Source organism: Lutjanus erythropterus, chromosome 13 (genome assembly GCF_056507025.1).
Source record: "Lutjanus erythropterus isolate fLutEry1 chromosome 13, fLutEry1.hap2, whole genome shotgun sequence".
NCBI classification, from domain to species: domain Eukaryota; kingdom Metazoa; phylum Chordata; class Actinopteri; order Lutjaniformes; family Lutjanidae; genus Lutjanus; species Lutjanus erythropterus.
The window spans coordinates 24,687,123-24,714,373 of record NC_139329.1 but is presented as its reverse complement, the minus strand read 5'-3'; the positions used below and the strand labels follow the sequence as shown (position 1 = coordinate 24,714,373).

General features: G+C 41.4%; 1 protein-coding gene across 1 annotated transcript in view; it reads right to left on the bottom strand.

Annotated features, from left to right (window-relative positions):
- The window catches only part of megf11 (multiple EGF-like-domains 11), a 100,239-nt gene that overhangs the window by 4,013 nt on the left and 68,975 nt on the right, over positions 1–27,251 (bottom strand). The window contains exons 10-23 of the mRNA XM_084734246.1: positions 26,835–27,047; positions 26,173–26,347; positions 18,442–18,562; positions 16,687–16,850; positions 16,480–16,582; positions 12,897–13,043; positions 9,484–9,618; positions 5,577–5,705; positions 4,854–4,982; positions 4,117–4,245; positions 3,825–3,953; positions 3,482–3,718; positions 2,150–2,325; positions 2,001–2,064 (exon numbers count right to left, since the gene is read on the bottom strand). Of these exons, the coding sequence (XP_084590372.1) occupies positions 2,001–2,064; positions 2,150–2,325; positions 3,482–3,718; positions 3,825–3,953; positions 4,117–4,245; positions 4,854–4,982; positions 5,577–5,705; positions 9,484–9,618; positions 12,897–13,043; positions 16,480–16,582; positions 16,687–16,850; positions 18,442–18,562; positions 26,173–26,347; positions 26,835–27,047 (2,051 nt within the window). The remainder of the gene's footprint in view (positions 1–2,000; positions 2,065–2,149; positions 2,326–3,481; positions 3,719–3,824; positions 3,954–4,116; positions 4,246–4,853; positions 4,983–5,576; positions 5,706–9,483; positions 9,619–12,896; positions 13,044–16,479; positions 16,583–16,686; positions 16,851–18,441; positions 18,563–26,172; positions 26,348–26,834; positions 27,048–27,251) is intronic.

Here is a 27,251-nt window from a genome sequence, read left to right as displayed (position 1 = left end):
AACGTACGATGAAGTACGTCTCTTTTCAGAGGAGTATGGGGAATGTGAATGTGAGGAGTTACTGAATGCTTCACCTGCTTGTTTCCACATTCCCTCCAAGGCTTACAAGCTTTACATAATCAACTGTGGTGATGAAGGGATATTTGCTAAACAACACAACAAGAAGAGACAACCAGCCTGTTTAAGGCCACATCAGTCTCTCACTACAAAACATCAGCATGAACATCAGGACATCGGTTCTTTTGAGAGGAACATGTCAGTATGATTGATCTGCTGTGTGCTTGAACACAAAATGAAAAGAGATATTTGACTTTCAACCCAAGCATAACAAATAATGAATCATAGATCAGGCTTCAATGTTTTTTTTTCACTTGCCTAATTTTATTTGCCCCTTTACCAATTGTTTTATTTATTAGCAGCCATCAAATAACAACAACAACAAATGTTGATTATCATTATTGTCATCTAGGGCTGCAACATCTATATAATGTCAAAAAATAGTGAAAAATGTCTGTCCCAGTTTTTTAAAGTCCAAAGTGATGTCTAACTAGTTGATTATCAAAATAGTTGAATAATTGAAATCTTTATACCACTTGGTTGAGCAAATGAGTTGCCAGATTTCCTCTTTCCTGTTTTCCTGTACTTAAATACACTATCAGATTTTGGAAAAGATGTTGCACCAGTAAAATATTCACATCTCAAGTTTTCTATTGCTATTATAAGCATAAGCTGGCTAATCTATATCAAGTATTATCTAGCTATTAGCCTACAATTTTGCTAACATTAGCAAACTGCTTATCTCGTGTTTTGCTAACATTAGCAACCTTAAGATGTGATCATATATGTTGCTTTTACAGGAAAAGGAGAAAGCTGACCAAGGTTGGGACTTAGAGTCAATTATCAATCTATCAATCAATTCTCCAATGAAGACATAGGTTCTCAAAGTGTGGCCCACTGGCCAATGGTATTTTGTATGGCTCCTGAGCAGGACATATAATGCATGCGTGTTATTTTAATCATCTAAAGCCAGTTTCAATACTTTCAAGCCTACATTTCATATACTAATGGGCTACTGCATCGACAGGCGTCTGTCAGATTAGGAGCTTGTAGAAAGCTGGGGGTTTCATGGCAACTAGTGTCACAGGAGTTACGTTTTGTCATTAGTGCTAGTGCTGTTTAGCTAAAGTTGGTACCAAGTTGGCTGTTGAATGTGGAAATGAGATGAAAAAGGAGTTTTAAAGAAAAATTAATCAATTTTTACTGCATCAGACTTCGGGGGGCAGATAAAGTGATCTGCCTTATCTGCAAACCGGTAAATTCTGCTCTTAAGAAATTTAAGGTTTAACGCCACTTATTCAGTGACAAGTTCATGAATTTTCCTGTTTAGCCCACAATCTCATGTGGGCTCCCTAAAATGGCACAAACTTTGAGAAGCTCTGGCATATTGTCATTCATTACCATTCCCAACCAGGAGGGGTTATAATTACTGACAAACCCATTAATTAATACGTATTTCAACACATAAATGTATTATAAACCAATTATATTATATATTATATTATTAAATGTTTCTGTACTGCTTAGAAATGGTAATTTGGGGGTATCTGAATCAGAGACTTAAGCTATTATTGAATCACACTTAATTTTCTATAATAAGCCAAAGAGTGCAGTATCTGACCCAGTGTAAGCCATCATCATAGAGAAATGTGCCACCGGGGGAAGTGAAAGAGGACTAATGAGCTCACAGTGACCCCTTTTCACCTCTGCACCACTGCTTTCTCTGTACCACCCGCATATCTTATCAAAATCAGAGCAAAGGTTATGTCTAACAAGAAACCTCTGGTTCATCTTCATTCACAGCAGGGCGGCTGTGTCCAGGCTGGTGGCTATGTGAGGACTGAACTAACGACACATATCTTTGCCCTTGAAGTGACGATCCTACAAAGTCCAAAAGTTCAGGATGTGTGTGGTGTGACATGTTACGAGAGAGGAGAACTGACCTATATCATTGAGGTTGCAGTAGGCTCTCCATTCTGAGCCGTTTCTGCTTTTCAGGGTGCTAGACTGTGAAAGGAAGAGCACAGTTTTGTCTTTTACACTGTAGTATTACAGGGGAATTAAATTTGATGTGAACAGAGAATTACCATACCTTTAGCGTCAGAGTGCCGTCCAGGTTGCTGGAGATGGTCGAGACAACGTTACACTGGGCCACAGTGTGGTAACTGGGATTGGAGAAGCACTGGCCACTGCTGCTGCCGCCGCCGCTGCTCTGGCTCTGATTGACCTCGGCAGCACTGGTCCTCATCGCCACAGTGCTGCCACACTCTGTGGATTTAAACAGCACGTTGAGAGGATTGAAAATGGTAGAAGTATTTGACTCTTAATACTTTTGTCTACTATCTTTAAAGTACTAATTTGCATGAAGATTTTAACCTGTATACCTGCTTTTGCTGACAATAAATCTAATTTAATCAGAGGAAATGTATAATTGATGGATAAATGCACAGTATGTACTATCAAGGTTGTAACCAACGAGTAATTTGATTATTTTCTATATTAGTCAGTTAAAGGTGCAGTCAGCCATAAGACAGTTATTATGAAATCTTTGTGCAATGATGCCATGGGCAAGAGAAGAGAGAAATCCCCCACATTGTACTTACCTTGCAATAACTGTTATGAAAGAGACAAATGAAAATGAAAACATATCTCAAATAAAGTTTATTGGAAGCGAAGGACAGTGTTGGGGGAGTTCTCTCTTTCCTTGCCCATGGATTTTCCTCCTGTACACCTGTTGACAGGAAACTGAAGGTGTGCATGTGCATGTGCCAGAAGTGATGTCTTCAAAATGCTTGTTGTGATCAACCAACAGTCAAAAAATATTGAGTATACTTTCATATAAGACAAAGAAAAGAGAAAAATCCTACAATTTGAGAAGCTTGGAAGCTGGAAATGGTCAGTGTTTTTCCCTGAGAACTGACTGAAACAACTAATTGATCATTAAGATAGTTGCTAATTAAAGGGGCAGTTCTGATTATTTAATGTGGGGTTATATGAGGTAATTATTCATGGTCTCTAAACCAACCAAACCCCATTGGCAAAATCAGTAATTCTACCTTGCACACGCGGGAGTTGCTGGTCTACCAAAGCCTCAATCTGTTAGTTTGTTTATTTTTGTGTGACTTTGGTGAATTAAAACTATCCATTTAAAATGCCAAACTAACACAATAACACCAATAAGCAAACAGATCGAGGCAGCAGCAGATCAGTAACTGCTGTGTCCTGCAAAGTAAAATAAATGCTTTGGTTGTTTTGGAGAGAGCATTATTTGACTTATATGATGGTGGTTTCCTGTCAGAAAAGTCTGTCTGACAGCAAAGTAAAGCAGTAATAAGCAGTAATAACTGGCACTCTACATTTGTCTATCATTGTATGTAGCATCCACAGTAAGCAAATATTTTGAGTCCTCCCTGAAATATCTTACCAGACAGGGAATAGTCAGTGTTGGTGATGTGCATCGCCTGTGAGTAGGACACACTGGGCTGAATCTCATGTCCTTTGTCCCTCTGCCTCTGCCTGTACCACACAAACAGACTGAGCATGGCCATGATGATGAGGAGGAGAAAGATGATGCCCATGACAGCCCCTGCAGACTGCCGCTCCGAACCTCGCGCAGGGCTAATCTTGGTATATGGGTTGAGCTCCTCCATCATCAGAGCTGCTACAGAAAAACACAGGAAGTGTGTTGTTGTTTTAAACACTGTGTTAACATCTGTGATTGAGCGACAATACAGTAGAGAGCCTCGATCATCCCGATCACCTCTCACCTTGATCACAACGGATGCCTTTATATCCCGGGCTGCAGTAACATGTTCCAGTCACATAGTCACAGGTAGCATTGTTCAGGCACTCACAAAGCTGCTGGCAACCATATCCAAATGTACCAGCAGGACACTCTGCATGGGAGAGAGGTGCATTACTACATCCATCAAAATTAAAGCACTTAGAGAGTGGGAGCCAAAGTGTTTATAGAACACACACACACACGCACGCACATCTACACACAGTCATCCACAGGGTAATTTTGCTCAGAGCTAAAATGTGCTGGGCCTACTCAACTCTGCTCACAGCTCGTCCCGATGAAGCCCGTTCGGCAGGCACACTGGCCGTTGATGTGGTCACAGTCTGCGCCGTTTTGGCAGCGACAGACTTCGGAGCAGTCCCTGCCGTAGAACCCTGAAGGACAGCCTGGGACAGAGATGTATAAAATGTTGGGGCGGGAGGTGGGGTGGAGAAAACAAAGAGAGGCAAAGACAACGTAAAGAGTCAAGGTCATATCGCAGGGGAACAGGAAAATCAATACCATTCAATGTCTCTGCAGCATACTCAATAAGGGACAATGTGAATGAATGGAAATGAAACACTTCCTGCTTCAGCAGAAAATCTGGTTACGGTGGAAACAAAGAATAAAGTAACTAGTAAGAATCTATGTGAGAAAAAAGGGGAAAAAAAGTTAAAACAGATGCCATTTTCATGCAAAAGAGCAGGAGCATGACACCACAAAAAGAGACTGAATAAAACCCTGGGGTGAGAGATAATGGTATTCAAATTAGTGGACTGATGATGATCTGCACTGTCCCTGAGTGAATGACTGGAATGTGAAATTAGGAAATTAATGAAGTGACCATTAGTGTTATTTTGATGTTGCTTCCTCTAAAAAACTGTAAATGAACAACTATTATCATCCAGTTGTCTCTGTGAAAATGTGTCTCATTCATCTCTGTCATCTGTCGCAGTTCTGCTGGACTGCCAGTAGATGACACTGTGTGTCTACTAACTGGGTGAGAGAGACTCACGCTGTGTGCAGTAGAGTCCGGTCCAGCCGGGGCTGCACCTGCACTCCCCATCGTAGGCACTGCACTGGGCTCCGTTGTGACAGTTACACGAGTTGAGACAATCAGGGCCCCAGTGCCCAGAGGGACAGGCTGCAGACGCCAGAGACACAGTCAAGCTCATGGTCACACATCTTCCCACACATACTCTATGTCCTGTGCATGCATACATGAAGCATATACCACGAATGTTTGAGGAAATGCCTAAATATTCTGCACACACAGAAATATTTCACAGTATCCTTGCAGAAAATCCAAGGTGATCTTTACCCTCCACAGGCCCATAATTTGTAATATACGAGCAGACATATGTGTCAGATTGAATCACCCAGAGTAAAACACTGGTACTGTAACGTCCATCTGATCATAAGTTATTTTTACTTTAAGTAGTTATTGCAATAAAAAACCACACATCAATTTCCCATGGCATGATGGCTCAAAGCTCTGCTAATGATCTTTGGTCTACAGTGCTGTAAATCAAAGAGCATAATTTATTACAACAATCATTTAAGCAAGCTATCTGTTCTACATAAGCTTGGGTTGAGGGTAGTTCTTGGAATGTGTAGGGTCATGAAAATGATTAATGTGTATGAAGGTAAATGTGAGAGTGTAGACAGACAATGAGAGGGGGGGAGAAATCAGAGAAAATAAGCGAATTACACACAGTGTGGAGGAGATAAAGCATACCCTGAGAGCAATCATCTCCTATCCACCCAGGGAAGCATTGGCACGAGCCGTCGATGGGGTTGCAGGTGCCGTTGTTGGTACAAAGACAGATCTCAGCGCAGGCCCTCCCGTACCTGCCGCTCGGACACACTGCAAATCAAAAAAAGACAAAAACATCATTTCACAAAACAACCCGATCTGCATATTATCACTAACATGCAAAGACTAGTAAAATCCATTAACATTATGACACCAAACTTGGACACATTATTGTGAGTACATTTATACAAACAAACTCATTGTGTGAAAGGTTGTGTAAACAGATTCCTCTAATGGATGATATTGTTCTATTTGAGTGGACATGAAGTGAAGTGATCTGTTTAAACAAAAGGAGGAGTCAATCACTGCCTCCAGTGGCACAACTGCCCCATTTCTACTCACAAGAGTGGAATGAGTGATGTGCCACAGAATTAAAATAGACCATGTACACAGACCACTGTATACATTTTTTATGAAATTAATATTTCAATGCTCTCTGGCACTCTTCAATAAAAGATGTCATTTCCAATGAAACCTCCATTGTGTTTTCTTGTTGCGCCGCGAGACAAATTGAACCAAGGTGTATCTAAGCATCAGGATCAGGGAGCCGCAGCACCAGCAGATACATCAAAGGTCTCATATAAAGAGAATAGCCCAGCGTTCGAAATATCAGATAAGGTGGCTGGCTGTGAAAGAGATGGGTCTGACTCATTTTCATGTGGGGTGATTTTAATGATTACATTTCAACTGGCTTTCCCCTCTTCTTGAGAGCTCTTTCAAGCTCCTTCAAGCAGGTTGTCATTAGGCCATGAGGTTGGCTCCCCCATACTGCTGCTTATGGGGATTGAAGCCTCAACACACCAGGAGAGCTTCATTAGGCTGGGACTTTGTGTGCTGGACAGAGGACACATGAGGACGCCAGCTGGGCTCAACAAGGGGAGGATGTGTATGTTGTTGGACACCTTCGTCCCTCGCGGCCTAACGCCCGCTCACCAGTAATTACAATCCGGCAAATTAGGGAGAGCTCTCGTTTTTTCTTGTTCCTCTTCTTTCAGCAAAGCTATTAAACTTTGATTTGTAAGACATTGCTCAAAGCCATGAAAGGGAATTCAAAAATCCACCATTGCCTTTCTGTAATTCATATAAAAAAGGTAAATTATTAGCAGTAAAATCTACATTATGTAAGTGTCTTTGCTCAACACAGTGATGGAGAGCAGATTTCTGCTGGTCTTTATAGCCAATGAGGAACCACTGACCACTGACAAATATATGTAGTCCCATTAACCGTCAAACACAAGTCAATACTGGAAATTTGAATAGATGGAGAGTGAGAGGACAGAAAACTACCATGATACTCTCAGAAAGCGATTCTGGAAAAAGAAAATTGATTGTTGAGTCTCATTCTCAGGTTGTGAAACACTGATGTTTTGAGAATGAAACAATCAACAGTCTTATGGAGGAGCAGATGACCTGAATCACATGGTGCCTAAAGGTTATTGTGGAACTTTGGCTCAGTGATGCCAAAAATAAACTTCCTTCCCCAGCCACAGTCTGGCTTTTTAAATGTTCATGATTTTAATAAGCATGAAATACAACAAGACTACTAGCGACATCATCATAAAACACTTATTTGCAGTGGTGGAAGACGTTTGTTAGATTCTTTAGTAAGGTAAAAATTTGAATACTGCACTGTAAAAAGACTCAAGATACAAAAAAAGTAAAAATATGTAAGTATATAAGATTATTATTACTGATGCATTAAAGTAAATGTATTTTACGTCTGTACTGTTGATTCAAGTGGAGTAAAACTGTTTTGTATAGAACCGCAACTAATTATTATTTTCACTATGGATCAATCTACTGCTTATATAAACTCTGAAAATAGTGAGAAAAGCGTCACAATCACCCAGAGTTCAATGTGATACCTTCACAATGCTGTCCAACCAACAGTCCAGACCTCAAAATTATTACAAAAAACACATCAAAATCATCAAAATAATTAAAAAGCAACAAATCTTGGCATTTGTGAAGCTGGAACCATGAAATGAGTTCATATTAAAAATGAGTGAAATGATCCAAAAAGTTGCCAATTAATTTTTTCTCAAACAACTAATTGATACATCAATGAATCACATCAGCTGTATTTGTACATTTTCATATTTTTTGTGTGCAAAAATCCTAATTTGTAGAGGTAACTAGTGACTAAAGCTGTCAAATTTTAATGGAGTATACAGCACAGCATTTCCTACTGAGATGTACTATACTTGAAATGTAAATGTACCTTGTTACATTTTACCAGTGTGCAGAATGTTTCTTTTCACAAGTATCACATTTATGATATTGTTAACACATTATATGGTATTAATGGATATTCTAACACTTAACTGTCAACGTATCTTGAAGTTAAAAAGACACACTTGTGTCAAAATGACTCCTGATTTCTAACAGTGTCACATCCTAATCAAACACATCTGAGGCTAAAACAAGTAACTGTATGGAACTGAGACATAAGCTGCAAACTTTTTCCTCACAAGATCCTCCTATGTGATTCAAACTGCATCTCTGAGGCAAAGAAAAAGTTTGAAGCCTGGCTGCCTTCAAATTAAATTTAACAAGACAAACAGACATGCACACGTGTTGTTTCTTTGTCTATTTGAGAAAAAGCCATTTGCATGCAGCCAAATAAGGCAGAGGGATGGCAGCATTTACTTGATGTCTTCTTTGTCTAAAAAAACTGGGTCTCAGCAGTATTCAGGATGCTGCTGAAGGTTGATTTTTTTTTTTTCTTCTTTTTTGTCTGGGGTGCACCGATAATAGCCATTATTCAAAGTTTCAGGGCTGAGATGCCAGTGGGAGAGGCAGCAGGTCAGCCGTTGATCTTATTAGAGTCACTGAGCACAGCAAGGACAGACAGGCAGGGAAACATACAGGTTTCCTCTGACAGGGGGAGTTTATTTGACATATAAATGAACCCTAAGATATTATGAGTTATTTTAAAATTACTTTAAAGGAGCAATATGTAACAATAGCAAGTTGGAGCCATAAAAAGCATAAATAGGTTGAAATCTATGGTTGAGACAAGATTCCCCCCATTCACCCCTTTCTCCTCCTCATACACAACAAAGCTCAGGCTGGCTGCAGGAACACTGCAGGAACACATGAGGAGTGCCACATTTTAATTTGACAATAAAAAGCAACAACAAGTCCTACGCTACTAAGTTGATCAGCTGTTTATAACTGTCAGCTGTTCATCAATATAAAGCCTGTTATCTTGAAAACAAAAGCTGACCGATCCAAAAATACACACTCAGGAGTTTGACTGCTTGTCTTACCGTCTGCCAGATTCCATTAACATATTACTCAATTTAACCATTATAAACATCTAATCCTTCTAAAAGATTGTTAATGATTTCTTATGACTCATAAATATACACTAACTCCTTTGGTGAACATTCTGCAGCAATCTGAACTCTAATTAATCTAAAACGAGCACACATTCTGGCCCAGAATGAAAATTTCAAAGGAAGACACTATGGCTGCAGCATTTTTGTGAGAGTATTTAAACTTTGTTTTCTTTCTGATGACACATCATGGTCATTTTATGATTTATTACAGAAAACATAATACAGATTTCCCCTTTATAATTAAATAATTTCTACCCTAAACATTATTGTTTTACCTTTTTTTTTTTTTTTTAACTCAGTGTTATTACCCAACCATTTAAATACAGATTTTTGTATTTCCCGTCAAGACAAAATGCCAGGACATTTTCAGATATCAACTGTACTTACTACTTTCCAGTAGCAATGACTAAAACTTCACAGTGAATGAACTTGACAGTAAGTGAAACAGTGGGGAAAAGGGCAAAGGGACACAGAGGGCTACTTGCCTTGGTTGCACAGGGAGCCGGAGAAGCCAGACAGGCACTCACAGTGGCCCGTGACATGATGGCACGGCCCGGTGCTGTGCACACATTGCGGACACGACTGGCTGCAGCGGTGCCCGTAGAACCCCGGAGAGCAGACTGCAGCCGGCAGAGCGTGGCAGAGGGGAGGAGAGGGAACCAGTCAACAATGTTGGACGGAACAAGAGGTATAGAATAATGAAACAAGACAAGAGTGATCAAGGGAGTACAGAAAAAATCAAGGCCAGAAGAATTAAAGTAGAAAAGACGGGGAGAGACAGCTGAGGGAGGAAGAAAAGCAAAAAAGTCAGTCTTTATTGTAATCACTCCCATTTCATCTGCTGCCAGAGATAGAATAGTAAAATAGTTAAGAGATTTGTGAAAGTCAGTTTTATATAAGGTCTTGAGAGCAGCTTAATGAACTATAAATGTCAGGAAACACACAACTGTGCGTTAATAATGTGGATTTTATAGAAAGAATGTGGACCATTAAGAGATATTCAGAAGGTGGTGTAAAGGTAATTATACTAACATTTTATACAAAGACCATTAACTGTGCACAGACTGCATTTTATATCAAACATAATTTCATTTCAATACAATGAGAGCCTTAAAGGGAGAGGTCACACCAAAATCAAAAATACAGATTTTCCCTCTGTTGTAGTGCTATTTATCCATCCACATTGTTTTGGTGTGAGCTGCTAAGTTCTGGAGATAGACACATCTGCTGCAGAGATATCTGCTTTCATTCAAATGTAATGGAACTAGATGGCATTCGGCTTGTGGTGCTCAATAACAGCGCCAATAACATATATTTGAAAATCTCAACAGCAATGTCTCTTTCCAGAAATCATGACCAGATTATTCGTGTTAATCCATAGACCTTTTTGTCAGCAGTTTCATGTCAAGTATTTTCTGTCATTAGTAGAAAGAAAGTAGTTCTTGCATGGAACTGTGCCATAGACATAGAAAGGTAGATACCTCATTGACTGCTGTATGTCTCTGTGTTGTGTCTGCACAGTCAACCGTACTGTAAATTTGGTTTGTTATGAACATCAGAAGTCGAACATGATGGTGGTTACTTGTTAGAATTAAGTTCAGTAAATGGGAGAGATCTAATCAGCGCTATGCCAAAACATTAACCTTCTGAATAGGCGCAACTTCCACTGAGACATGCAGGGTCAGATCTATGAACAGGCAACATCAAGTGTAAATTATTTAGAATTTCAGCTTTTGTTAATTTCTCCAAAAATGTAGATGTCTCTATCTATTTCAATGTCATAGACTTGCAGGGTTGCTTGTATTCATAATTAAATCAATTCATTAATAAAATAAACAAGACTATTTTTGTTCCTCAGACTCCAGTGAAGATCTCAAATCTAATGAACATCTTCAGCCGTGCACCCCGAGACACTAATGGTAACTCCACTTCTGCAGGCTGGACAGTTGTAATCGCACTAACAATGTCACCTTCTTGACCTTCCCAACATGGCGGATGAGTATAGACGCATGTCAAATTGTAGACGTGGTATCTGCGTTTCTATAAAACTGTCTCTCTGAAAAACCCATGTTCCTACTTTCGTTACCGGTGATTTGAGAAGATTCCTGCTGCAGTATCACTATTCTCAGGAGAGATACAGGTGTTTCCGAAATAAGAAACCTTTTAGGAACTGACAAAAACAGCCCTGGTTGCTGTTTGACAACCATGCAATGTTAAATATACCTCATGGGTTTTGGTTTGATTTAAAACATCAGGTGTGATACACCTTTATCAGCCTCTGGAGAAGCATATAATCCTCCAATTAAAGTTTCAACAGGGAAAAAACAGCAACTGCACTTATGAGGTTTCCACCTGACGAGAACATTATCTGTGTAAACATTGAATTTGGAGGAGTAATCGCTTCCTCACCCACACACACACACAGGCACATACACACAAGCATACGCGCAGCGAGCTTGTTTAATCTCTCAACTCACTCACTCAAATTGATGTTTACAGGTTTGTGACTGTGAATTTCACTCCCAATCAGTGAGCTCATCACTTGAGAACTGCCGCAGACAGACCCCATTCAGAAACCAGAGCTCGCACTCCCAGCGAGCACGCCCTCTGATGAGCCTTGGGCGAGGACTGTGAGTCTCCCACTGAGAGGTGGTTGTTGAGGACAGGGTAGGGGGAGTGAGGAGTGTGTGTATGTGTCTCTATGTGCGCGTGTGTGCTGTAGGGGTACAGATGCTGTGATTAAGTGATAGCAGTGATGAAGGGTTTACACTCAAGCAGTTATGACCGACAACAAGTGCTCCTCCCCAGCTGTCTCACCCTTCAACAATTCTTCAGAGATCAAACCAAGGTCACCACAGTGATGGAGTTTGTTACTGTGACACTCTCAGTCTCGTGCTGTTATTTCTTAAAGGTTAAAATAAAGGGAAGTACCTGCCGAGTAACCTACTGTACTAGTGCCGAAAAGGTTGTGAAATGGGCAAAAATATACACTGTAAAAAGGATACACTTGAGAAAAATCCAAGTTTTACCAAATACTAATTTTTTGCTGAGATAATTAACTTTTCTTACTTAGATAAACTTTAATCTTTGAGCTTTAGAACCCCCTCCAAAAATGTATTTTAAAAATTACTGAGTAAATTCATGTAAGTGACAGTGAATAAACGTTTTAATATTTTCAATTAAACCATTTCATTTTCAGGCACCCAAAAAAATGACTAATAAGTTCACTGTGAAAACTTTTCCTATAGTTTCTAAAACTCAAGGATGGAAGTTTATCTAAAGAAGAAAAGAAAAAATATCTCAACTACAGATTATAGGTCAGCAAAACTTTTCTTTAGTTTACAATACAATGGGTTTTTTTCACTGGAGAAATAGGAAATAAAAATGATTGTGCAGTGACATTTCAATTCATTTATAATATCAAATCTAATCAGCTACCAGGGTTTTACTGTGAAAGCCAACAACACAACCTTTGACCCCCACATACTGCCAAATAATGGGACGTCACGGTCTGATCTGACAAAGGCTTGACAGTGTAGGCTAGCTGGTAGCTAAAATGGGTTATCTGCAACAATTCATCTATTATTAATAAATTATTAAATTAACAAAAAGTATAATGATTTTGATAGCTTCAAGGTAGACTCATGGTCGCTGTGGAAAGGAGGAGGACAGGTGCTGCGCCAATTGAGAACGCACGTAAGCATCTCTGTTTGTTTAATCACGAGTGCAGGTTCAGGTACAGTTCTGGTCAGGTTCAGATTTGACTGAAAGATAATTGTGGGCAAGGGGTCGGTTCTGGCACTCAGCTGTGCAGGTGTGGGAGATGCCGGTTTACAAAACTGGACCCTTGCAGTGCTCTGGAGTGAGGTATCTTGGAAAGAAAGGGAAGGAAGCTCACTTCTCTTGCAGGAGGTCCCTCTGTATCCAGGTGCGCACACACACGTGCCGTCCTCTGGAGAGCAAGATCCTCCGTTCTGACAGGAGCAGCTGACTGAACAGTTGGGTCCCCAGAAGCCTTGTGGGCACACATTATCACAGTGGATTCCTGCGGGCACATTACAATGACAAATATTCAGCGAATGCACACTAACAAGGCAAAGACTGGTATGCTGAAATATTCTAAATAGCCTGCCATCTGTAAAAACACATCATCAAAGGACAGCATTCACAATGCCTGATCACAGTCAATCTACGGAGGGTTATTCACCCAGCATGGATCCTTGATTGATTTTAGTCCTAAATGAAGAAGCTGCAGTTTGGAGTGTGTTTTTTTTAGTTCAGCCCATCCTTCCAGACTCTGTTTCTCCTTTCCAAATGTATTTTATTTTTGATCTGACTGGGGCTCCCTGCCAGTGCACTGTGTTGATTAACAGGGTTGGGTCTCCGGAGAGGCCGAGCTTGTCTCCCATTCTCTTTCAGCAGAGCCGGGGTAGTGTACAGAGCCGAAGGGAAGCACTCAGGCTACAAGTGCACAGTCTGGAAGTGTCACTGTGTGTTTGGCACGGCTCCAACCAACAAACGCAAAACACTGCATCCATACGGGACTCTTGCTGTGTGCACATGAATGCATTAGCACATCCCATCGTAGCGGCACGTTTTCTCACAGCAATACGCACGCCTTCAAAAAACTAAGGGGCAAAATCACATGTACTGTGCATAACCACAGTTATAGTCACATATTCGCACACACACACACACACACACACACGCACAAACTCTGCAACCTTTCAAACACCAGCCCTTAGTTCGAAGCCTCATTTGAAATTTCCTTTGAGTGAGAATTTCTGAGAATGGTACGGCCATTAAAGCAGCATTAGCGCAGTACCTTTGAATTAAACCTGGACTAAACTCTGGGGACTAATGTTATACAGTAACCAGGGTGCCTCAGGGCTGCAATGGAGGAGTAAAGGAGAGGAAATGTTAGTGCTGATGAGGAGGGGGCATGGTAGCAGTGATTTAGTCAGAAGCCCAGCCATGGACATCAAAAGCAGGGCAAGGCTTGTGCAAGTGTGTTTGAGGTTCTGCTAGGCCAGGCAGAAAAAACTGTGACTGCCTTTAGTGTCAGAAAATGAATGCAGGCAGAGCATCACACTTTTCAGTCTAATGGTGGCAAACAGAGGGGCTTTGGATGCCTAGTGAGGGAGAAGAAGAAAGAGTGAGAGAAGCCAGAACTGAAGTCTCTTCAAAGGAGGCTTTTCGCTGAGAAGTGCCAGAGGTCCCACTATCCAATTTGTACAGAGAGAGCAAAGCAAAGCAAACGTCTCTCTTTCACAGTGCGTGTAAACACACACACTCACATTACCTGCTCTGTGACATGGAATCTCTTCTGAAATAAAAGGTGAAGCCCTATTTAACATGGACTAACATGACGGCCCTGCATCAAGTGTCTAGCCGCAGCTCTTCTTTTACATCTCTGTTGGCTGATGTCAGGCTTACGACAGTTCAGCAACAGCAGTGTGGGTCAGGAACGACTCAACCACTGCCACGCACACACTCCTGCACGCTTAGAAATACGGGTTTCAACATGGTTCTTCCTAAAGAGCTGATGTTCTACCAAGTACCTTTTGCCTCTGAAGAACCCTTTTTTGAGGAGAAGGTTTGTCTTTGTCTTTGTAAGACTAAGGGTTCCATTGAGAACCCTTTTCACCGAAAGAACCCTTCATAGATGAAACAGTTCTTCAAGGATTCTTGAAATCTCTTTCAAGTGTTTTTTGTACAATAATATAAAACGATTCTCTGTAGAAACCTCCTTGGTTGGTTCTAAATAAAACCCTTGGAATGTACAAGGTCCTCCATAGAACCCCCTTGGTTCTAAATAAAGCCCTTGGAAAATAAAACGTTCTCAGTAGAACCCCCTGCATGAGTTCTAGGTAAAACCCTTGGAATATAAAAAGGTCCTCCATAGAACCCCCTTGGTTCTAAATAAAGCCCTTGGAAAATAAAAAATTCTCAGTAGAACCCCCTGAGTGAGTTCTAGGTAAAACCCTTGGAATATAAACCCCCTAGGAAGGTTCTTTTTGGCACCCTTAGAAGGTGGAAAAGTTCTGTATAGAACCTCTGGAGAGGGTTCTTGACACCAGAGAAAAAAAAAGTGTTCTCCTATGGGAACATACAGAAGAACACTTTATGGTTCTAGTTGGAATCTTTATTTCTAAGAGTGTAGAGTCAAGCTTCTTGACAGTTTACGCAGAAGCCACAATTAAACAAACAGCGAGTGACAGTGAAGCAGGATGCCACATCAGCTGTGGAGTGAGCATGCTCACTGATATGACAGTGTTTACTGCAGAAAATAGCTCCAGTGTTTCTGTAAATAGCCATTTTATTCCATCCCTGACGAATCCCACATGTTCCCCTCTCTGGGTGCTCCTTCCTTCAGAGCCCGCTGTCAAGCCTCTACGATTCAACTATGTATGTATGTGTGTTTGTCCGGCCCACTGGGCTGCACGTTGCCCCCAGCCCTGCACCCCGGTGACTCAATTAAGGCTGACAGATGGTCCCGACCTGTGCAGGATTCAGAGCATGAGAGACCCGTTTTGCCGCCTCCGTTCTTGCAGATAATAAAACCCACATTGTTTCCCAGAATAAGTGCCCTAAGCTCAGGAGGCTGAATGAAGTGGGCTGCCGAGAGCTCACAGGCTTGACCTTTCCTGCTGAATCTATTCCCTCCCTGACTGCACCTCTCCACCCAGGCTCAGAGACCAGGTCCTCAGCTAGCCCCCCATATTTGACATTCAGATGCGGCGCTTCATTTTTGAGCATAATGATCCTCACCCTTCCTGTGACATTCACACTTCCCTACCTCCACCTCTCTTTCCCTGTAAGCAAATGTTTGAAATGACAAGAAACAAAGAGGAGACATATGTTCAGATGAAACTGAGGATTTGGGTCTAGGGGGGATCAGAGTTCAAACACAGAGCCTGTGACGGCTATGAAAGAGTGAATCCTCCGATGATTAAATGTGGCAGTTGGCTCAGTAGGATTTCAACAACAACCTGGAACTTAAAATAATTCACAGAGCCTAAAATAAAAAATATCACTCTGTGCTTAAAACTCACGAGAGCATTCTGGGCCAATGATTTGATTCTGTCTCCAAATATTTATCCAGTGAGTCACTTTAGACATCACATATAACCAATAATAGACGCAATGTAAGCACAAATGCATACCAGCATCCAGTATGTCAGCCAAAAGATTTAATTTACACACAAAACTTCTCTTTCACATACCCCGCCGGCTCCGTGGCAAAACAAATTAAACATTTAATTAACAGAATACTGCTTAGACATTCTGCAAACATACTGTAAAACACAAACCGTGAATGCCCCAGCATATTTTCCTAGTTTGGTAAATAAGTATGTCTGACTAGCATCTGATGTCTTTGATTTTCAGCGGATGAGGATAAACAAATACAGTTTGGAGCTCTAAGGCTATTTCTGCACCAAATGTCAGCCTGCTGCTCTGACTATTGAAGCAGTACTGACCTGTCCAGCCGGGGTAGCAGCGACAGTAGCCGCTCACTGGATCACAGCCATCAGCGTGGCTGCAGTCACAGCGCTCACGACACTCCAACCCATAAGTGCCATCCTGACAATGATAAAAAAAAAACTCACTGTTATACCTAAATGGACACAATGAGACACTAAGCGTTATATGTTGCTCTGAATGGTTCAGTTAAAAGACAGACTTACGGGGCAGGACTCATCGCAGTGCTCTCCCCTCCACCCTGGAGAACATGTGCAGATGCCGTCTATAGGGTCACATGCAGCTCCATTGGCACATAAGCATGTCTGATTACAGCCCAGACCCCATGTACCACTGGAACAGAGGATGGAGCAGTCCACACCCTGCCAGCCTGGTGTCAGAGACAGCAGACACAAATGGACCTGTTTACGTTTATGCAAACAGTTACAGTGGATACTGCCACATTGTATTATAGTTATAATTTTAAGCAACTAGACAACCAAAATAATGGAATTATACAGTGGTATCAAATCTGGGGTTATATCAGTGGAATTGATTTAGTGTAAAGGAAGGGATATGAAAGAAAACAAATATTTCTGTTCTGTCTGTATGCAAAAATTCTGTTTATTTGTAGCTGTAAGTTGGTTAGTCCACCCCTGACTCAAATAAAAGAACTGGCACGCTCAACTTAAATGCCTTTAGGGTGTGATGGGCGCTGAACGCCCACCCCCCAAAACGTGCAAGTGAACATTTTAGCATTCACTGGTAAGTTTTTAACACTTTCACTGTAGCACAGCAGCAGAAAAATGAACGTATCTCAGCCCAAGGTCTTCCTAAGAGTTACTAACGCTGTAGACAGTAATGCTGAGGAATGCCTTAGGCTGAAACACTCTGCTGCCATGCTACAGTACAAGTGTTAAATACATAGTGGTGAGTACAAAAAATATTATCTGCAAGTTCCAATTCCATTAATGTATTTTCCTCTAGTGCCACCATGAGCTCGACATTCTCACAAAGAATGACCAATCACACGGCAGCCCTGCCCTAAAGCATACCTTGTTTTATCATCTGTTTTACTCTAAACAGGACCACAATTTAACAAATGAACATCACGCGGTATTGAAGATGACTTGAAACAGTGATTAAGACCATAAACTCATTAGGAAACTGCTTCCTGAGGTCATACGTCAAGTGTGAAGTAGGGTTATTTTCTCATAAGACTCCATACAATCTGATTTCTTTTTACAAATAGCAGAGTCACCCCCTGCTGGCCATTAAGGCACTTTCGCATTGGAAGCTCCGTCTACTTATTCTACTGTCCATGTTCGCTCCCTGCACCAACAAACATGGCTGTAGACTCTTACTCTTGTTATAAGTAATAATCATTATAATTATTTTGGGGGGAATTTCATGCCTTTATTAGATAGTTCAAAGTAGAGAGATGAAAGGAAACAAGGGATAAAGAGATGGGATGTGAACCAGGGATTCTGTGTTCATGGCTTTAACTATTTTTCTGAAACACAGGATACTTTCACCTCTTTAGAGCCTCTAAAAAAATCCTTGAAATGAACAAAATCTGAGAAGGAAAAAACAGTCTTTGGTTGAACTGCTCAAAATGTATGTGCACGCTATGGTCATAACCTAAGATGAGGAGTCTCAAGTAGATGTCTGACTTTAAGGGACTGATTGATTAAAAAGAAAACTGGGCATAGCAAAGAGATTAAATGAAGGGCGAGGGACATCTGGCAGTTGCGTGACAGTATGTATACAATAACAACCTAATTGTTTTTTTGTCTCACATTTTGAAGCACAGAAAGCGCGAGAATTCAGACTATATGTAGTAGTTTGTATGTGTTGTTCGTCCATGTATATCCATGAATCTGACTTGACAGATCATAAAGTGCACCATACAGTCAGTGTAGTATATCTCATAAAGCTCAGGAGTTGCTCTCAACCTTCACCAGGAGTCAATTATACTGTACCTTCCCTGCAGATGCAGGAACCGTCGACAGGAGAGCAAGATGCATGATTATGGCAGGAGCAGGTGGACATGCAGCTCGGTCCGTATAGACCAGGAGGGCACACTGTAGCACAGTCCTCACCCTGAGATAGAAATAATGCAAAGTCATGAGGCAAAGGATCAGCATGGCAATAAATGCTGACTGTGGCAGACCTGAAATAGGAATAATATAGTCTGAACAGACGTGGACAGAAAGACAGGAAAGGTTCACTGCACTCCTCCTCAGCCTGCTGAACTGTTTATTTAGACCAGTCATACTGTATCTGTATACAGAGTGGGGAGCAAAGCAGCCGAGAAATTGAATGGATTTATGATCGTAACTGAAGTTCAAGAGGAAGGACCACACTTGATCCCCCAAAGCTACCGCCTCCCAGTTTCCAATTATGCACTCTATATATTCTGACAGCGCCGACTCCCAGCGCCTTTTTGCAACCATGCTCCACCCCATCTCTCCATCTCTCTCTCTCTCTCTCTCCCTTTAGGTTAATCTCATGGGGGGTCTCCACTTTCATCAGAGGAGATACTGGCAGCACTCCAAGCCTGGATGCAGACTCTTCTCCCCATTCGTCTCCAACCAAGCTTCTTCCACATCTACCCTTCTGTCCATGTAGCTTTAGTTCATTAATACAAACAGCTCTGTTCTAAATGAATAAACTTTTGATGTGCGTGATTAGTTGACTAAATGACTGCCAGCGCTAGTTGGAGCCAGAAATAAAGTCAGTTAAACGAATAATTAATATTTTTAAATGTAGAATGCCCATTAACTATTGCCTCTAAGGTTATGCAGCTGCCCCGCAGACAACAGCCTCCTTCTCTCCGTGCTAAAGGCTGGCTGTTGTAATCAAGCAGGCAGAAAGTGGGACAGATGACATCGCAGCAGTATTTTGATCTAGAAAATGAAAATATGGTTGTATGAAGGCTGTGTCAGAGTAAACTGGCATATAACCACTCGACTGGAGCAGCCACTTTCAGCACAGGCATGTGGAGGTTAACCTGCAGGGTGAGCAGGCTGCTGGTGCTAGCACTGCTAGCGTTAGCCCCACTGTGTGGCAGCTAATGTTAGCTGCAGCTAAACAGTGTCATATGCAACATCTGCAGATGCTGTGATCTGGCTTGCAGTGAAAAGATAACGCAGTGAGTTGTTGTTATGTTTTGTTGGAGGACATGCTCATCGTGGCACACATTTTGTGTAGCATTTAAAATATGATTTGGTTATTGAAGAATGTGATCAATGGCTTCAAATGGCTCTTTATAGACACCATATTTTTTGGACTATAACCTTATCAATACTGAATAATTGACAGGGAAATAGTTCCTGCTTGGTGAAATACCTGTTAGAAGATGCATGCTGTGTATAAAACCACTCAGCAATGTGAAGCAGGGATTTTGTAGACACAAGTGGGTGGGACCACCAAGGGCGATTCAATTCCAGGGTGCAGTGATGCAGTGCTCAAAGTCTCGCCCACTACATCAAAGAGCAGAGTTCAATTCTCCATTTTGCTGCAACATCCTAAAGGACACATCTGACAGTTTGAGGATCTTGTCCTTGTCCCTTAATTAGTGAATCCTACTGGCTGGTTAAGATGCCTGCAAAAAGTGTTTTGGATTTGAGGAGTCTGTTGTAAAGCTCCAGATGAAGCGCTTTGCAGAAGCAGCTGGTGACACCATGTGTATCAGAGGAAGTGCATGACTGTCTACACTCTCCTCAGGCCAACAGTGGGGGTTAGCAGCATTAAGAATGACAATATGATGACAAACAGGGGAGAAAAGGGAGGTAAAGCAAAACCCAGTCAAATAAACTTCACAATGAAATGGGTGGACACGGAAACGTCAGGAACTCAGACATCCTGACATACTGCCAAAGACTCTCAATTAATTCCCTACTATTAATGAGCACACCAATGGGAGATTGGCAGTCTTCCTGGTGCAGCCTTTAAAGAGATAGTTTGGATTATCTGAAGTGGGGTTGTATGAGGTACTTATCGATAGATAGTGTATTACCTACAGTAGATGCCGGTTGGCCTGCTCCCAATTTGGAGAAGCCCAGAGGTACCAGCACAGAAGAGAGAGCAATGAATTGCTGTAAACTGCGTCAGCAACAAAAGGTATTTTAGCCACTTAAAAAAGGGCCACCTAAAAAAAAATATCAATTTAAGCATAAGCTAAATTTAGAATAATTTCACCACTTTCCTTTGCCATCAGACAGCCTTGTCTGACAGAAAACCATAGTTATATAAGCCAAATATCACTCTCTCAAAACAAACCAGATTTCATGGGTGAAATAAATAATTTAACCTCAAAGAACCTGGGAACTGCTGTTCTACTGCTGCCTCCATCTGTTAGTTTGTTTCTTATTTTGTAACTTCAGTGAATCCAAACTACCTGACACTGCGACACAAGTCACAAAACAACACAATCAAGTTAACAAATTGTTGCCCCTCTCTGCTTCTCCAAACTGACTATTGACTATTAAATACCTCATACAACCCTGCTTCAAATAATCCGAACTTGCCCTTTAAGTTCCCTACCATTGCATTAGAGGAAACTATATGGTAAAGGACATGCAGTACTCCTTCCCTGTCCTCTGCAGCCTGCTGCCATTAGAATTTCGCTGCTTTAAAAGCTGAGCACAGCCCACCTCCGCTAGTCTCGTCCCTCCCTAAGCTGGAGATCTATGGATTCCCACACCCTCCTTTCTAAACCCTGCCTTGAGTGACAGGTGACACAATGATTTAGAGTTCCAATTAGTGGCCCAGAGGAGTCCTGAGTGGCTCTTGCTTCGCTCACCAGAGCACTGGGGGACTGCTGGCTGCTCACTGCTCTCATTATCATTTTGAACTCAGTTTAAACAGGAGGCAGGAGGAGATGTGCCAGTGGACGCCAGGGGCAGAACACACATCTTAAAACATCTCTCCTCCCCGTACACCACATAAAAGAGGCTGTCTGTGAATGAAATTTTTATCAATCGGTTGCAATAACCTTTGTTCTAGTGGAAATGACAGCTTCAAGACTGCTAACAATAGCAGTTCAGTTACAGTTGTTAAGTGCGGAGAGAAGTTCGACCAGCCAGGGGGCCGGAGGGGTGAGGAGGGAGGTTCAGCCTGTCTTCAGAGCACAGGCAATTTACTGGTGACTGGACTCATGGATAAAACGTCATGCAGCCACAAATGACCACATGGATTTTGCTGCATCCATGGCTGCGTCGGCTTCCACTTGGTTTCACCCTCATGGCGCAGAGACCAGCGGTTGGTCTGCTCTCAAGAGGGGAAAGGCAGCTCTCTCATTAGCTGACTGATTCATATTCCTTCTGAGCTGCGAAGGATAGAAGTCTGTATGCGGAGAATCATTATTAATACACGGGCTGTCAGTCCATCGCACGAGAGCAGCAGGACCTTACATAACTACACAGCCAATGGAGGCAGCAACCAGACCTGAGAGGCAGCCAGGTCGTCCTTGGCCAAGGCACTAAATTCATACCTATTAGTATCTTAATGTAATTGGAGAGCATTTTTTTTCCAGAAAGCCTCTCGCTGACACAACATTGATCAGCCTGGAACCCATTGAGACTAGATGCAAATGGCACCACTAATTACCAATCAGTCTCACTCCTTAACAGTTCATCTAACTGCAGGATGAGTGACTGCGGTTTAAAATTCATGCAGCAAGACAGAAAATGAACCTCTGAACCTTTTTGATGAGGCTGGAAAGCCCTAAGAGATAGGAAAATGATTTGTTTTCACCACCCACAAAGGCAGCCTGGAATCCATTTCTAATGCATTCATATATTTCAGATACAGAAGTATCAACAGAATCTGGAGACGTGGAGGTGGGGGGGGGGGGGGGGCGTTTCCATGAGTACGTGCTGCAGATTGCAAGGGACAATGCCTGAATAGGTAACATGTAATCACTTTGTCCCAGTCAAAAAGAGCATGTCCAATTACTAGAGCTAAATCAAGCGTGCAGGAGCTCAGCCTGCTCCAACACTTTGCTTGGTTTGCCCCCCGATGGGACTCCAGAACAAAGATGCAGCGGGGAGGCTTAGTCCTATCAGCTGTCCCCTGGGGAAGTGACTTCACCAGCAATCATAGCCTCTATGCCATCATCAACCACATTTTAAAAGCCCCACAGTGTGATAATGATCATGAGCCATGCATGTGACAAAAAGTTACACAGGTAAGAGCCACGATCGCAGCTCTGCCTCACTAACAAATCACGTGCGTTGTTTGCACAAGCAGCAGCTTTGTTAAAAGTATCAGAAAACTACCACGAGTACTCACCCCTCCTCCCCTTTTCTCTCCCTCTTCAACACACACACACACAAACACACCAATCCTCCATATGAGGTGTGTCTGTTCCCATCTGACTGCCTCCTTTTCTATCCAGCTCCTGCCCTCTAGGTCTGTTTAATGGATCTGGCAGCCCTTCCCAGCAGCCGCCAAAGAGAACAGGTGGAGCAAATTAAGACACAGTCTGCGGCCCCGCTCGGTAGCTCAATTCACCACAGTGGCCCGCTGTAAGACACAGGCAATTTCCACTGAAATGTAATGTTGGCAGAAATGTACCCTCTCGGTCTCTGTTGCTCTGTAACTTCAGATTACAAGACAAGAAATACAATGGGAAAACTGATTGAAGTTACCCAACTAATTTGACAGTTGTAAAAGGGGACAATATGGCTGCACAAAAACTACTAAAATGGAAAAGTATATGGGTCAAAGATTCAATTTTCATCCAATTGGTCTGGGAAGATCTAAGCTTGCTTTCTACTTGCCTCTCCGATACTACAAAAAGGGACATCAACCATATTTGTAAAATATACACGACTGATTATTAATGTCTGCAAAGGCCTGCACCAGAGAATGAATCATTTAGCAAGGAATTTCTTGTGGTGCAATAGAGCACATCCATAATAAGGCAATAATAAAATGTCTCACCTTGCTTCTTCCTGCCTGTACAAAAAGCCTCTAAAGTAATACTGGGAGCACTTCCAAAACATTACGATCAAAATGACGTAAACATTTTACTACGGCCACAAATAACATGAAATATAAATCAGAGCAACAACCTTCAGAAGTAAAGCTCATGTACATGAGAAGGATGAACTGTTTAACAGCAGGTGCTGTGAGTTTTATTATAGATACAATACTGACACCCTCACACCCAGCTCCTTTTGTCATTATTATTTAATGAAACCACAGATTTTCGCAGCAGAGATTGCAAGAAGCAAGGTTACAATGACAATTAACCTATGGAAGTTTTATGAAAAATTTATGTAGCATAATTACAAGTTGACATCTCGTAATTACAGTGGTGATCAAATTAGAACAGAAAGCAAAGAGGCAACATGTTAAATGATTTTGAACACCATGTCAAGATATTTCAAGGGCTGGTGTTAGGGAGTTTAAATGTGTTTTAAATGTATTTTATGATTATTGTTCTGTTGCTTTTCCTTTTTTTTAATACTTTATTGTTAAGAAACAGAGAAAACATATTGGAACAAACTGTTGTTTACTGTACCTTTGGATTTGTACTCAGAGGAGATAAAAAGCACACACATTCTTTACTGAAGTAGATGTACTGGTATTTGTGTGGAAAAAAAGGCTGGTAAAAGTAGAAGTATTGATTCAACTACTTCAATCAAGTAAAGTGAAAAAGTACAGGCTCTGCAATGTATTCAAAGTATAAAAGTAAAACTTTTTGTGTAAAGCTAACTGAACATCGCCTTTTCTCCACAGTTGAGACTCCCACTCTGTCTGTCTTGTCTTGTTACATGTGTTTCATCTCGTTTTTGTCTTTTTTCATCTTGTTACATCTTTTACATTATTATCGCCTTGCTATGTGTGCAATATGCACTCATGGATACACCAAGGAATCATCTTTTCTATGACTGTCCCATGCATTCAGGTTGACGTCAGTCTTGATGTTAGGAAGGGGGTGCTCAGAGTAAAATAAAAACGCATTAAACCTAAATTAACAAGCCTGTTTTGAAAATGTAAGGAGAAAAAAGTACAGAAATTCGTGTTAAAATGTAGAGAATAAAAAGTAAAAAGTTGAAAGCTCATCTTAAATAAAGTAACTAAGTATTTGTACTTCCCACCTCTATGTATACAGATAGAATACTGATGGAAATGCACGTCAGGTCATACAGTAACATCTTGTGAGGCCACAAACAAAACCCATTTCTCCCAGTATTGCAAGAATTTATCAACCCATAGATTTAATGAAAAAGTCTCCTCTTCAGTCACAATATCTGTCCAGTCAGTCTTTGCTGGAGGTTTGGTCTGTAATCATCTTTGTATTACAGCTTTCTTGCTGTCTGCTAATGAAGCTCAGCCTAAGTTCAATCAGGGAGGACCACCTTTACGCTTCATTCATTCACAATCTTCTCGCTCTCTCTCACTCCTCCTACTTAATCAGCTGATTACGGACGTTCACTTTTTTCTGTTAAGATTAACATTTAGCCACGATCCCCATCAGTCAATCATATTGCTGCTGTCAAACTTTGAATCTTTTCTCCTCTCTGCTGCTGTCAGCTGTCATTTTTGTTCATCATATCCAGTGCCAAGTCAAGCTCATCTGAAATCCACTCCACATCATGTCCAGATCTTCAGCATTGTATTCATCTCTTCGCCACCATCACCAGTGTCTAGAATCCATAGGAGGATCTACTATTCTATTATAACTTCATCTACCCCTTAAAATATAGTATATACTGTACTAGGCAAAACCTTGGGCACATCTTTTCATTCAGTGTTTTTTTCCCCTCATTTTTATTATTTTTTACATTTTTGACTAAAGCTAGAGACATCAAAACTATGAAATATGGACTTATATGGAATTACGTAGTAAGCAAAACAAGGCAAACTATGCTCTTGCTTTTTAAGAATCTAAAATATAAAAGACTCTCTCACACTGTCTTCTGTAGTTGCAATCAAATATTTAATAACATCGTTGTTATTAAGTCTTCGATTACAAGTGCAGAAGGCAATGTGCAAGAGCCTTTTTGCTTTTTATCTTTGGCCCATGTTCTTCTCCCACACAGCTGCTGACCTACAACTGAGCAAAAGTTTATTGCTCTTTGAAATGTTAGCCAAATTTTGCTTCGATGACAGCTTTGCACATTGTTGGTATAATCGGAACCATTTCTTATAAAAATAAAGAAAAAACACTGACTGAAAAGTGGGTTCAAAATTTTGACCAGTAACTGTATATAAATGTAACATATACCACAATGGGGTCCTATCGCCTCAGACTATTCACATTTCTAACTCTTTTGTGCACATGTCAAATAAAAAGTATTCGTTCAGTCAGGATGAGGCTTCTCCTGCTTGAAATAATATTTTTGTGTAGAGAAAGAACAAAATCAAATCAAAATCAATCCAAAGATGTTCCATATTGTTTAGATTACTTTCTGCTTGTATGGCCGCATGTCTGGGCAGCCCCTTTTGCTTTTCTTTCTCCTTTCCTCACCCTTCTTCCTTCAGTGAATATTATCTCTGTGTTGGTTGGTGTAACATAATTGTGCTAGCATTTTGGCATGCTGTCTCTCTCCAAATCAGATCCTATGAGACCACGTAAAGGTCAAAGAGAAATGAAAAAAATATCAGTAAAACATATAAAATATCTAAAATAATGTAATGCAACATAACCATGAGAGCAGCCACCAACATGTGTTCAATCAAATAGAAGTACTCACCATGAACCCAGGGGCACATATACAGGCTCCAGTGACAGGATGGCAGTCAGCTCCGTTGGTGCAGCTGCAGGGCAGCATGCATCCTTCTCCATAGAATCCAGGCGGGCAGGTCTCATTACAGTAAAGTCCTGTCCATCCCGCAGAGCAGGTGCATTCACCAGAAAGCGGGTGGCAGCTACAGCGTAATGAGAAAGAAAGATGGGACAACACCAGGCAGGAAAAGAGTGAGGCAAAGTTTCAGTTTCTGAGAGTATCAACACTTCATTCGTGAGCAGGGTCAAAGTGTGAAGTCTGCGCCAACAGCAATTCATCCATCTCAGTGTCTACGTGCTTGTTTCAGATAGATGAGGTGTCCCTTTTCCCCTTCATTCTGTAATGACTTCTATGGTCGGTGCCCAACTCCAGCCGGAATCAGAGCATTAACATTGCATTAACTATGAATGCTGCTGAGAAATTATGAATGAAGCAAAGGTCGCGATTAAAAGCTAACTGGATGACATGGCTAGGAGGTGTCCAGACTTCAGAATGAGTGCTGGCTTAAAGCTGAGATGAAGCGAAATTGGGTTGGAGAAGATTTTATTCATATGGAGCTAGAGGGCGCTTGGCTTTGGGGCTTGGTCAGAGTGAAGCTGTGTGTGGCAGCGGACTGATCTCTCACTTACCTTACGGTGTTGGTGGTATTACAGGGGCAGTACTTGTCACAGATGAGGCCATAGAGACCTGGGGGACAGAATCTCTCCTGGCAATTAGGGCCTTTAAACCCAGTTTCACACAGACAGGCTCCATTGATGTGATGACACTTGGCTCCATTCTGACACTCACACCTCTGGTTACACTGCGGACCGAAGCTGCCCACAGGACAGTCATCCTGACACCTGGAGGACAGATTGCACTGTCTTTTAAATTGATGTTCTAAAAATGTCAAGGACATTATGAAAAACTAGAGCGGTACCATGAAATTCAAATGTTAAGAAGGTCAAAGAAGCTCTGTATGTGTGATACACATGTGAAAACATTTGCACTGATGTGTGCAGCAATGATTCAACAGATCGATTGTTTATATTATTATCAAGCAAAAA